Raw genomic sequence first — 12,634 nt, 5'->3', positions numbered from 1 at the left:
TGATTTGAATCCCCAAAAGCTGGATAAAATGCATAGCATCTGATATTTGTAAAAAGCTCAGAATTCCTATATGCAGAAATACTTAAGCTCATTCTTGCATTTCATTTTTACAGCCTTACGAAACTGGAGGTTTTAGTGACAGCAGTAAATGCCTAACCAGTGTTCATCATGTTTAAATTCATTCTTGTTTTATGTCCTCACTGTAAATTTTACATCTTTTGAAAGAGATGTTGATCACAAAGATTTTCATTTCACTGTTTTCATTACTACCAATTTTGCAATCCATGTTTTCATTTCATTTTTTTTTCACACGCAGTTATTAGCATAACATGATCTGTTTCAGGATTGTCTTGGGGATCATCACAAAGAAGAACATATTAGAGCATCTCGAGCAACTAAAGCAGCACGTCGAACCCTTGGTGATTAGATATATCAGATCTCATTTGACACTTTAGACATCAGGAAGCATGAAACTTGTGAATTGTTCAGTGTTCTATTACAACATCTGGACAAGCAATCGTATACAATTCTAAAAGCTTTTAAATTAAATTTGAAACATAATATTTAACATCCATTTGTTGGAAACATGCTGACTAAAGATGGGACCTGTAGTATTTTAGCAATTTTGGTGCTAGAAATTCTGGTATTCATATTATTTATATATATATATATATATATATATATATATATATATATATGTAGGTCTCTAGTTGTTCGGGTTTTCTCCCGCGTAGAATTGGAGATGTCTTGGCGACGTTTCGACGAAGTCACATTCGTCATCTTCAGGCTGCTGCTGACTACTTCAGGTTTGGTGTTTCCAGGAGTAGTACAGGACTACTCCTGTACTACTCCTGGAAACACCAAACCTGAAGTAGTCAGCAGCAGCCTGAAGATGACGAATGTGACTTCGTCGAAACGTCGCCAAGACATCTCCAATTCTACGCGGGAGAAAACCCGAACAACTAGAGACCTACATACTAACACCCGCGAAAACCTCAGAAAACATATATATATATATATATATATATATATATATATATATATATATATATATATATATATATATATATATATTAATTAATATATATTAATTATATTATATATATTATATATTATATATTTCTCCCCCTAGTTTTGTGAAATTAGATAAATCCTGTCAAAACTCTTTGATTAGTGTTTTCATTTTTAATTTTAGGTATTACTTAACCTGCATATGACACTTTAGTCTTGACATCTACAATAGGATATTTTAGATCTTATCTTAGGATTTCCTGTATTTTCTGATCAACACTAATGCTGTATTCTATGACACTTAGCAAATTGCTGCTCTGCAATTAAAAAAGTTAAACACTGTCTTCCAAGTTAACTGCTTACATTCTTATTTAACTTGTATTTTTTTCTGATACTTCACAAGTTTTTCATGCCTCCTCTTACAAAGTCAGTTGCCAGTATAACTACTAACTACTAGAGAGTAACATATCTTTCTGCCTCTCCTGTAATAATATTTCTTAGGACAGCTTCACTCTCTGATAATATCAAGACTTCGATCATAAAAGCATTGCTTTTTAATTTGGGGAAAATATGACTATTTTTTTAAAAAAAATCTGGCTTTCAGATGGATTTATTTGTGATTATCTATTGTTTAAGCTTTTCTGCATATCTCTTATAGAAACACCTAAAACATTCCTTTCAGTTTTTCAAAATTGATTTCTCAAAATTGAATTATCAAGCAATTTTGAGTTTGCCTAGATTCAACTATATTTCATTTTTGTAATGAGATCAATATCATTTACTGAAATCTTTTTTTGCCTTTGTTACTTTTTGTTGGCATATGATAATCAACAAATTATTAGCGAGTGGTAACTTGGTTATTTCTTAGGTGAAAGTAGGTAATTGTTTAGTGACCATCCTCTTTACTTTGTTTTTATAGTTTTAATAAAATGATGGTTACTGCCTATGAAAATGCATTCTTTGAAATAATCAGGCTTTGCTGCTCTGTTCCTATCAACAAAAAGGATTTTGTCTACAAGAAAAATTGATTGATTTTAAATATTGTAGTTAATTAGCCATATTTTGTGTGTCTCTTTCTAGACGCCTGCTTGGCATTATCACAAAAAAAGATATCCTTCGACACATGGCCCAGATGGCAAACCAAGATCCTGCATCAATAATGTTCAACTGAACTCAATAGCTGAGGGAAGAGAGGAAAATGAAGAGGAGGTTCATTTGTTGAACAGTACAACACTTTAATATAAGGCATAGTTTTTGTGATACAAAAGAAAGGCTGGATTTTTTGAAAAGTAAACTGCTGGAATTTAGGAGTTGATTTAGGAAAATGTGGTTTTACAAAGTAAGAAAGATGGAGAAAACAAAATCTGAAAACCTGCACTGAATGCACTCTGAATTGTTAGATCCGCCATGATAGTGCAGTTGGACGTTGTATCAATTCATAAGAAGTTCATAAGCTCCAGTTTGGGCCTTGCTGCTTTAGCATGGAAGAAATTCATGGTTAGTTCCTGTTTCTGAATCATCTTGAATTGAGCTGTCCTTTGAAAACAAAGATTTGGCCCATTTTACAACAGACCATTATTGATTTAATTCATGAAATGTAGTTATTCCGCATTACCTCTTTACATTCCAGAAGAGCAATTCTCTCTCCTGAGCCCCAACTGAGCCTCCTTACAATTGATGCATCTTATTGGAATGGTGGTTTCTCATATTGAGATGTACTGTGACCTGCTGAATTTGATAACAAGAAGGAAGCATTTCTTGTGCCATTTAAGCTTAAGAGTTTGGATCTCATAAAAGTCTTGTGAGTTTAGATCTACTGCAAAAAGAACAGATTGAACAGGTTAATTAACGGGGATGAGCATGTTAAACCCTGCAGTTTAGTAATTGCAAGTTAAACAGCCAAATCTGTTTAAACTATGTTTCTGTTGCAAAATAATGATTTATGCAATTTTTGTACTATTAAAAACCCTGTTATATACCAATTTTTGTGAAATGTAAAGAGAATACTACTATTCTACTAAGAACTGGAACAATTCTGTTTAATTTCTGTTCATTCAGTTTAATTGTGTACCTGATAGCAACTGCATGTTCAAGCACTGGAGAATATTCCCCCTAAATGAAGGTTTTTTTGTTTTACATATCTATATCAAATAAAGGCAGGAAAGTGTTATAATTTGCACGAAATATACATATTATAGTGTTTGTTTCTATACATTAGGATATATTAAATATAAATGAGTCACACTATTGATTTTACTTTAATAATGTGATTTTTATATTCTAAATCCTCCATAAACTTGGCAAATTTCTAATGAAAGAATTTTTATATTTCTTTGTAACCCATCCTGATACTTGATTGCCAGATTTAAATTCATTAGTGTTTAATTAAGGGATTAGATTATTAATAGACCCTTATTTGTAAATATTACAGAATTTAAAATGATTATTTTGAGGAATTTTGAAGTGGTAATAATTGATTTGAAATGGAATTGAGCTACTTGAAAAATCTGTAATACATAAATAAAAGCCAAGAATTAACATAACAACTAAATTTTACCATCCCTAATTAAAAATTTGCATTTTGAATATTAATTTATTAGGGAGAAGTATTTCAAATATTTGATATGAGGTTTTATTTACCTAATAAAACTGATATATTGTTTAAAGTTCACGAGTGATGGTCAATTGAAAATTCTAAAGGTTGTATCATCTTAATAGTTATTCAAATGTGAATTAGTGATAAAAGTATAGTTGTATTAGGTTTGTTCGCATGGTATGACTTCTACTTTTTGTTTGAACTTCCTACCTCTATTGATAAGCTTGTTTTGAAAGTAAGTATCAAAACTATTATCAAAACTGCACAGGAAGTCACTTTAAGGAGGGCAAACAAAATCAGATGCTTTATTCTATGCATTCAAGCCCTTGTAACAAGAGGTTATTTTTGTTGCCAAAGTAATAGTCTGTATTTTTTCTTGTAAATCATATAATCCAAAGATACTGATCCATGCCTTTGAAAAAAATATTTCAAAGGATTATCAGAATAAAAATCCTGAATCAATACTGCAAACTGCTTTGTTAAACAGCCCAGATAATATTACATGGCTTTTCAGAATGCTTGAGAATGTTTTTCTGCAATAATTAATCATTCATTGTGATTAGATATTTCAACACCATTTCAGAGAAAATTATACGTCGGGGAGCTAAACAATGAATTTTGTACCTGTATACCTTATATTTATAAATTATCTTTAACAGAATTCAATTTATGTATACAACATTTTAGGAAACTTGGGATGCTTCCTCTAACTAAACATTTCTTTGCTAATCATGCAGATCTAAAATGATTTTTCCTGTAGCATGTTTTTAAAAATCTCATATATACACTTAGTTTGCCATATGCTCTCTACCAAAGTTGCCTGTTATATTATTTTACAATGCCCTTTGTGAAGTGATACCAATTCATACCCAGATGTATTTTAATTTAGTAATTCATATCTATAGTATGATCTAATGCAATGTTTTATGTTCTTACCCAACTTCTTACAAGCACATAAAATGTGCCTCTGCTCATGTGTTAAGAGAGTCTGAAATTAGCACATCTGAGCATTCAACAAAAAGGATTTACCTGTAATAATAGAACTAATTAAAGAGCCTTATTTATATTGGAACAGAATGGGATGTCGGGGGGAGATTTTTTTTTCTTGCTTGAACAGTTCAGTTGCTGATTATAACAATTACACCTGTAATATTTCTAGAGATGTATTAAACATTGATCTTAGTGTTTTAATTTATACTGGTGTGCTAAAACTGCATTTCATTACAGTAAAATAAAGTTTTGTTACTGTGATGATTTCATTAGAAAATGCATTAAACATTTCTGTATGACTGTTTAGATTTATTTATTTTTTGCTTTATTTAATTACAGTATAGTAGGCCATGTTTCCTTATCTGAAGATATGAGAGCCAAAAAATAAAATTGAAACTAAAGAATAGATTTTTCCACAGGGCTGCACTGGGCAAATGCAATAAACAAGAAAAAATATGCTAATAATTAAAGTATCTAGCACTATAGCCATCAAATACATGTCTGTAAAAGTAATGAATGAACATTAGATTCAGGCTGTGCCAACAAAACTAACAGACCCTGAGAAAGTAATATAATTTGACAGTTCGTTTTTTTCTCATGCTGCCAAATAGTGTTTTCCCAAAAATAAGACCTATCCTGTTGTTTTCATTATCACAATATAAGCCCTGCCCCCAAAATAAGCTCTAGTTATGCGTCATCTGAGGGTGAACATGACCAGCTGACTCGCTCACGTCAGGAGGGCCCCTGTGGGGAGAGGAAGATTTTCCTTTTCTTCCCGAGCAATTGCTGCTTCTCTCTTTTGGTGACTGCAGAAGTGGCTGAAAGGGAAGAAGCCGTCTGTTCTTCTCCGGAACTATTTCAGAAGCCGCCATCGCCAGGCTTGAGGCCTGACTGCTGGGGGTTGATGGTGCTGTTGGGGTCAATGGTACTTAGGTAGGAGCAGCTCCCTGTGCTATCTGCGCAGCTGCTGCGCAATCTGCTGCTGCCCTGCCTGACCTCTGCTCTAGGCACCGCCCTGCTACTGCTCTCACAACACCCACTGGCCAAGCTCTCGGCATGCCCCAATCTCTTCCCACCTTGCCTGTTGGCCCTGCTGCTACTAGTACACTTCTCAGCCATGGCAGCTGCCAGAGTAGCTGCAGAGCAGTTGCTGCTGGCTGCTGCTGGCCTCATGGGGGCTCTTTGCCCTCCTAGCTCTGCTGCTCTTGGCTGCCCTGCTGCGCTGCTCCTGTTCTTGTGGCATCTGCAGGCCAAGCTCTCAATACACTCTAGCTTCTGCCCGTTACGCCTGCTGGCTCTGCTGCTGGGACACTTCTTGGTTGCAGCCCGTGCTCTACTGGCTGACATGCGTGTGCTGCTTTTTGATTGAAGTGCAAGTTCCTCAAGCTGGGGTTGCATATGCAGATGCAATGTGGCCTATCCCTCTGCATCTGTAGCATTTCAACTGGCTATGGGGGAGGGTTGGTCTTGGGGCCGGCTGTGCTGCTTCGGCCTCCCATTGGTTGGATGGTCTCCAGTCTGGTTGTCCTCTCCTTGGTGTCTGGTTGCTTCCTCATATTATTGGCGCACAATTCGCAGTCAATTTTTATGGCTACTTAGAATCAGGGGTGGCATCCTACCAGTTTAACAACCAGTTCAGTGATCATGCGCTTTGCAAACCTGATTCACCATGGCTCTGTGCGATGGGTAAAGGTGTCCATAGCACTCTAGTTGGACTCCAGCAGAGTCAAGGAATAAAGCCAGTTGATCTGAGTCCCCATCAAATTTCCCCCTGAATCGGGATGGTTTGTTCAGCACTGATCCTCCCTCATCATGTTGAGCCCCGTATGCCTGCGCTTGGTATGTTTGTCTGTCTCCCTTGGCTCTAGTTCATAGAAGGGGAGCGTCCGCCTTGGGCAGCTTGCTTGTTGTGCAGAGGTGCCACCCACAGCCTTAGTCTCAGTCTCCTCCTGGTGGGTGGAGAAGGGGGCTGCATTCCTATCTGCTCCTTCCTTCAAAGGGCTCAGTTGCAACCCGGTCTCTCTTGGGTGGCACAATGGCCCCTCATCACAAAGGGTGGTTCAGTCAAATTTCTCCCTCAGCTGTTCTAAGGATCTCCCCAAGGATTACATCAGAGTTTTTGGGAGTGTGGTCTGTTACCAGTCCCTCATACATTCCAGTCTTCCTAGCTCACTCGGGTTTTCCCCAGCCCTAGGCGCTAGGGTGGGGGAGCTCAACCTCAGCTACTTTAGGGACTTTTTTCTACCAATACTCATCCCTTTTCATTTTGGTTGCTGAGGCGGGCATCTCGGCCTTAATATCCAGAGAGGCCTGCACATTGGTTCCGACTGGGCTGCTGGTTTCTGAAGGTCCCTGGGTGGGGGCAAGTTCTGCCCCGCTCTGGAGCACCTGGAGCAGGCTCTCTTCTTATAGTCCACCCTCTGACATGGCAGCCTGAGTTTCTCTCCACGCACCAGGTGTTGGGAGAGAATTAAGAGTCTGGGGCTCAGGAATCCCAGTCATTTTGATTAGTTTTGAGAGTGTTGGCTTGCTGTCAGGGTTCAGACCAATGCCCTAATTAAATCATGAGCCTCAAGCCAAGCTTCCAAAGAAATCCAGTTATTTATTAAGGGTCATGTCTACACAGAACAAGTGAAGCCAACTGTGATCACACTTAATTCACACTTTGTTTCTGAAACTGTTTCCCCCCCCCAAGGTGTGTCATCAGTCACATTACCCCAATGAAGGAATTTTGCAGGTTGTAGAAGTCTCTCCCTCCAGCCAATGTGGATCTCCATGGAGATGGCCTTGGCGTTTGCCAGCTGGAATGTGCTTTGTTTTGACTGAAGTGTAAGTTCCTCGATGCAGCTATGAGGCTCAATTCCCCATCCCCCTGCCTATGGCAACTCAAGAGCAGATCAGGAACGCTTCACGAGTTGACAATACCATTCAATCTGTTCTAAAGGTTGCATCAATTTTACTAGGGTAAAAAATGTCATCTTTTAAGTTAAACTGCAATTCAGTCTGAATACACAAAGTACATTGAAGATTTGTTTTATATTAAAAACTAGTGAAATATCCACTTTCACTTTATCAGTGTACAACACAATCCTTTTGCAGTTCCTTAAGTTTCATTTTTATCTTTTAATTCATGGGCTTTATGTCATTAAGATTTTTTATAAATCCATAGTTTTCTGTGTAAAACAATTTTCTTAATGGAGGACATGTAGCATATATTCAGTGGATATAATAAGTCTACATATACCTGTTAAAATGTCAGATTTTTGAGATGTAAAAAACCAGACCAAGATAAAATCAGTAGAATATTTTCCACCTTTAATATAACAAGCTGTATAATTCAATTGGAAAACAAACAAATACTTTAGGGGGAAATAACAAAAAAAATAGAATACCGTTTCCCCAAAAATAAGACCTGTCCAAAAAATAAGACCTAGTTTTTTTCATGTGTGATATAACCTGAAATAAGCCCTAATTAAGAGCCTACACAGCTGCCAGCCACCTATTCCGTCTGGTTGTTCACAGTACTGTAGAGTGCCCCATGCGGCCCGCACCAGCTTACCTCAAGGCCCCTGAAGCCGGCTATCCATGCCCCAACACCTCGAAGGGGCAACACTGAACAGTTGTGGCTTCCAGTCTACTTCTACCTGCTTGTGGTCGCAAGTGAGCAGGAGGCTGAGCAGGGTGCCATGACCGCGAGGCAAGGCAGATGTCAGGGCGTGGATGGCCTGGCTGCAGGAGCCCTGAGGTAAGCCAGTGTGGAACATATCGCGAGCTCCACCCCCCGCCTCATCTCGTGGTTGTGACACCAGCACGTCACTCGGCCTCCTGCTCCATTGTGGCAAGTAGTGTGCCAGCGGCCACGCAGGATCATGCTGGATGTGTATATACCCTCTCATAAGTAGGGATGTGTCTTAGCCGATCACATTCAAAGTTAAATAATACACACCTTTCATCAATTAAAGTGATTCTGATCAAGCCGATATAAAGTTTAGCTGTTCTAGTAGTTTTCTTACACTTACTCAGTTGCCTCTTAGAGCAAAAGCCGTTTTCAAAGAGTTTATAAAGCATCAAATGGATCTCATTGTTGGAAGGTATCAATCAGGAGAAGGGTACAAAGAAATTTCCAAGGCATTGATTTTACCATGGAACACAGTGAAGACAATTATCAACAAATGGAGAAAATATACCACAACAGTAACACTAGGTTTTATGTCAACTGGATGTCCTTCCAAAAGGAAAAAATAAGAAAACTGGTCTGACGCGTTGCCAAGAGTTCAGTTCAGTTCAGTTGAGTTTATTTATAGGCCGCCCTTTTCCCTGAGGGGACTCAGGGCGGCTAACAACTTGTATGGGAGGGGAAGACATACAATAACATAAAAACACAATATATAATTAAAACCAAGCAACATTCATACAACATTCGGGTGGGGGCGGACTATGGTCTTTACCCCCAGGCCTGGCGGGATAGCCAGATCTTGAGGGCTGTGCGGAAGGTCTGAAGGGTGGTGAGGGTACGAATCTCCACGGGGAGATCGTTCCAAAGGGTCGGAGCTGCTACTGAAAAGGCTCTCCTCCGCGTAGTTGCCAGCCGGCACTGGCTGGCAGATGGCACTCGGAGGAGGCCTAATCTATGCGATCTTATGGGTCGAGAGGAGGTGATTGGCAGGAGGCGGTCTCCCAAGTACGCAGATCCACTACCATGGAGGGCTTTGTAGGTAGTAAGAAGCACCTTGAAGCGCACACGGAGATCAACAGGTAGCCAGTGCAGCTCGCGGAGGATAGGTGTTATGTGGGCGAACCGAGGTGCACCCACAATCACTCGCGCGGCCGCATTCTGGACTAGCTGAAGCCGCCGGATGCTCTTCAAGGGCAGCCCCATGTAGAGCACGTTGCAGTATTCCAGCCTAGAGGTCACGAGGGCGCGAGTGACTGTTGTGAGAGCCTCCCGGTTCAGGTAGGGTCGCAACTGGCGCACCAGGCGAACCTGGGCAAATGCCCCCCTGGTCACAGCCGACAGGTGGTGATCAAAGGTCAGCTGTGGATCCAGGAGGACTCCCAAGTTGCGAACCCTGTCTGAGGGGTGTAAAATTTGACCCCCCAGCCTGAGTGGTGGAACACTAGCCAAATTTTTGGGAGGGAAACACAACAGCCACTCGGTCTTCTCTGGGTTGAGTACAAGCTTGTTAGCCCTCATCCAGTCCCTAACAGCTTCAAGTCCCTGGTTCATCACGTCCACCGCTTCATTGAGTTGGCACGGGGCGGACAGATACAGCTGCGTATCGTCCGCATATTGGTGGTATCTTATCCCGTGCCTCCGAATGATCTCGCCCAGCGGTTTCATGTAGATGTTAAATAGTACGGGGGACAGGACCGACCCCTGCGGCACCCCATATGTTAGGGGCCTCATGGTCGATCTCTGTCCCCCGACCAACACCGACTGCAACCTGTCCGAGAGGTAGGAGGAGAACCACTGTAAAACAGTGCCTCCCACCCCCACCTCCCGCAGTCGTCGCAGAAGGATACCATGGTCGATGGTATCGAAAGCCGCCGAGAGGTCAAGGAGAACCAAGATGGAGGGGTGGCCTCCATCCCTGGCTCTCCAGAGATCATCGGTCAATGCGGTTTCTGTGCTGTAACCAGGTCTGAAGCCGGACTGGAAGGGGTCCAGGTAGTCGGCTTCCTCCAAGGACCGCTGGAGCTGGTAGGCCACCACCTTCTCAACAACCTTCCCAATAAAGGGGAGGTTGGAGACTGGACGATAGTTGTTAAGTACAGCTGGATCCAAAGATGGTTTCTTCAGGAGGGGTCTCACCACCGCCGTTTTAAGTGCAGCGGGGAAGTGCCCCTCCCGAAGCGAGGCGGTAATAACCGCTTGGATCCAGCCCCGTGTCACCTCCCTGCTGTTAGCAACCAGCCAGGAGGGACACGGGTCCAGTACACAGGTGGAGGCACTCACAGCCCTCATGGCCTTGTCCACGTCCCCAGGGGTAACATCCTGAAACTCAACCCAGCGATGGTCTACCAAATCGTCCTCTCGTGTCTCGGCTGGCTCTGCAAAGGTGGAGTCCAAATCCGACCGAAACCGAGCAACTTTGTCCGCCAAGAACTGGGCATAGTCTTCAGCCCTACCCTGCAAGGGGTCCCCCGTATCCCTCTTATTTAAGAGGGAACGGGTTATCCTAAACAGGGCGGCTGGACGGGACTCGGCGGACGCAACCAAGGTGGCAATATAAGATCTCTTTGCTGCCCTAAGTGCCCTGATGTAATCCTTGGTGCAGGTTGTTAAGAGTGCTCGGTTCGATTCGGATTTATCGGACCTCCACTGGTGCTCTAGGCGTCTCCTCCGGCGCTTCCTCTCCCGGAGCTCCTCGGTGAACCAAGGAGGCCTCCGGGATCCGCCGCCTCGGAGGGGCCGTAGTGGCGCAATCCGGTCGAGGGTCTCCGATGCTGCCGAATGCCAGGCAGCAACCAGAGTCTCTACCGGACTGTGGGCGAGAGTATCAGGAATAACCCCAAGCTCCGTCTGGAACCTCAAAGGGTCCATAAGTTGCCTGGGGCGGAACCACCTGGTCGGTTCCTCCTCCCTACAGTGGGGGTTTGGTCTATAGCAACATTTTAAAAGCTGCAGAAATTTCTGGCAAGTACTGATTGTGTGTTACATGTGACAACAATTTCAGATATTCTTCATATCTGAAAGAATAGGGTTGCAAGATGAAAGCTTTTTCTTAGAAAGAAAAATATCCAAGCCTGGCTAAATTTTGCAAAAACCTACACAAGTCTTACAAGCAGGTAGGAAAATGTGTCATATGAGACCAAGGTTGAACTTTTTGACCATAATTCCAAAAAGTATGGTTGGCACAAAAAAGCATTGCACTACCAAAAGTACACCATATCCACAGTAAAGCCTGCTGGTGGCAGCATTATGCTTTGGGGCTTTTCTTCAGCTGGAACTGGAGCTTTAGTCAAGACGGAAGGAATTATGAACAGTTCCAAATATCAATTTTGTCAAAAACCTTCAGACGTTTGCTAAAATACTGAAGGTGAAGAGGAATGTCATAATGACTTTAAAAATTGACAAAAGAATCAGGAATTTTTAGGCTTTTAACCCTTGCTTAACTCTGCTCGAGTGATCATAAAACGCCTAAAGTCAGACTAGATGAGGCACGTCATTCTCCTGCCTTCTCCTGTAGAGGGCGCTTTTTTAGAGGCTTTTTTAAACAGTTAAGCACTAAGCAGAGTCATCCATGGTGACTCTGGCAGCAACTAGCTCAGCCTGACCTCAGCTCTCGCCTTTTTCCTTTTACATTTTTTTTCTTTTCATGATGACAGTGGTGAGGCTGCCTCCCCTGCCTGCATGTCACTAGTCATTACAAAAAAACTATAAACACTATAAAACTTTTCAGAAATATGCAATATGTTCCAAGTACCAGGAAATAAAAAAATATTCATAAAGAATAATAAGTATTAGTATTACACTTATTCGTGAATATTTTTCTCTCCCAGCACTTGGAACATATCTGCATACATTTCTGAATTCTTAGCAACAACACAAAGACTATATTTTAACAGAATAACAGAGTTGGAAGGGACCTTGTAGGTCTTCTAGTCCAAGTCTCTGCTCAGGCAGGAAACCCTATACTATTTCAGGCAAATGGTTGTCCAATCTTTTCTTAAACATTTCCAATATTGGAGCATCCACAACTTCTGAAGAAAAGCTTGTCCCACTGATTAATTGTTCTGTCAGGAAATCTCTCCTTAGTTCTAGGTTGCTACTCTCAATTTTTTTCCATCCATTGCTTCTTGTCCTGCCTTCAGATGCTTTGGCGAATAGGTTAACTCCCTCTTCTTATGGCAACTCCTTATATATTGGAAACTTTTGAAAAAGTTTATTTTCATAAAGCAACTTATTAAGGAATGTACAGGGTTCTGCATAGAACAGCTTAAAAATAATTATTTTATGAATCTTCACTATAAGTTATATTAGAAACAAAAAGTTATTAATGATTTATATAATTTAGATTCTATAGCCAAAATAAC

The 12,634-nt window shown here is 41.1% G+C and overlaps 1 protein-coding gene across 5 annotated transcripts in view; it reads left to right on the top strand.

Annotated features, from left to right (window-relative positions):
* Positions 1-4,909, top strand: part of CLCN3 (chloride voltage-gated channel 3) — a 49,303-nt gene extending 44,394 nt beyond the window's left edge. For 3 of the 5 annotated variants that reach the window (XM_032223755.1, XM_032223756.1, XM_032223758.1), the window contains 2 exons: positions 344-419; positions 2,092-4,909. In XM_032223755.1, the coding sequence (XP_032079646.1) occupies positions 344-419; positions 2,092-2,250 (235 nt within the window). In that variant the 3' untranslated portion in view covers positions 2,251-4,909. The remainder of the gene's footprint in view (positions 1-343; positions 420-2,091) is intronic. The other 2 variants (XM_032223757.1, XM_032223759.1) reach the window with 1 other exon arrangement.
* Positions 4,910-12,634: the final 7,725 nt, after the last annotated feature.

Source organism: Thamnophis elegans, chromosome 9 (assembly GCF_009769535.1).
Source record: "Thamnophis elegans isolate rThaEle1 chromosome 9, rThaEle1.pri, whole genome shotgun sequence".
NCBI lineage: Eukaryota > Metazoa > Chordata > Lepidosauria > Squamata > Colubridae > Thamnophis > Thamnophis elegans.
The sequence above is the reverse complement of the archived record's forward strand: the minus strand, read 5'-3'. Positions and strand labels throughout refer to the sequence as shown.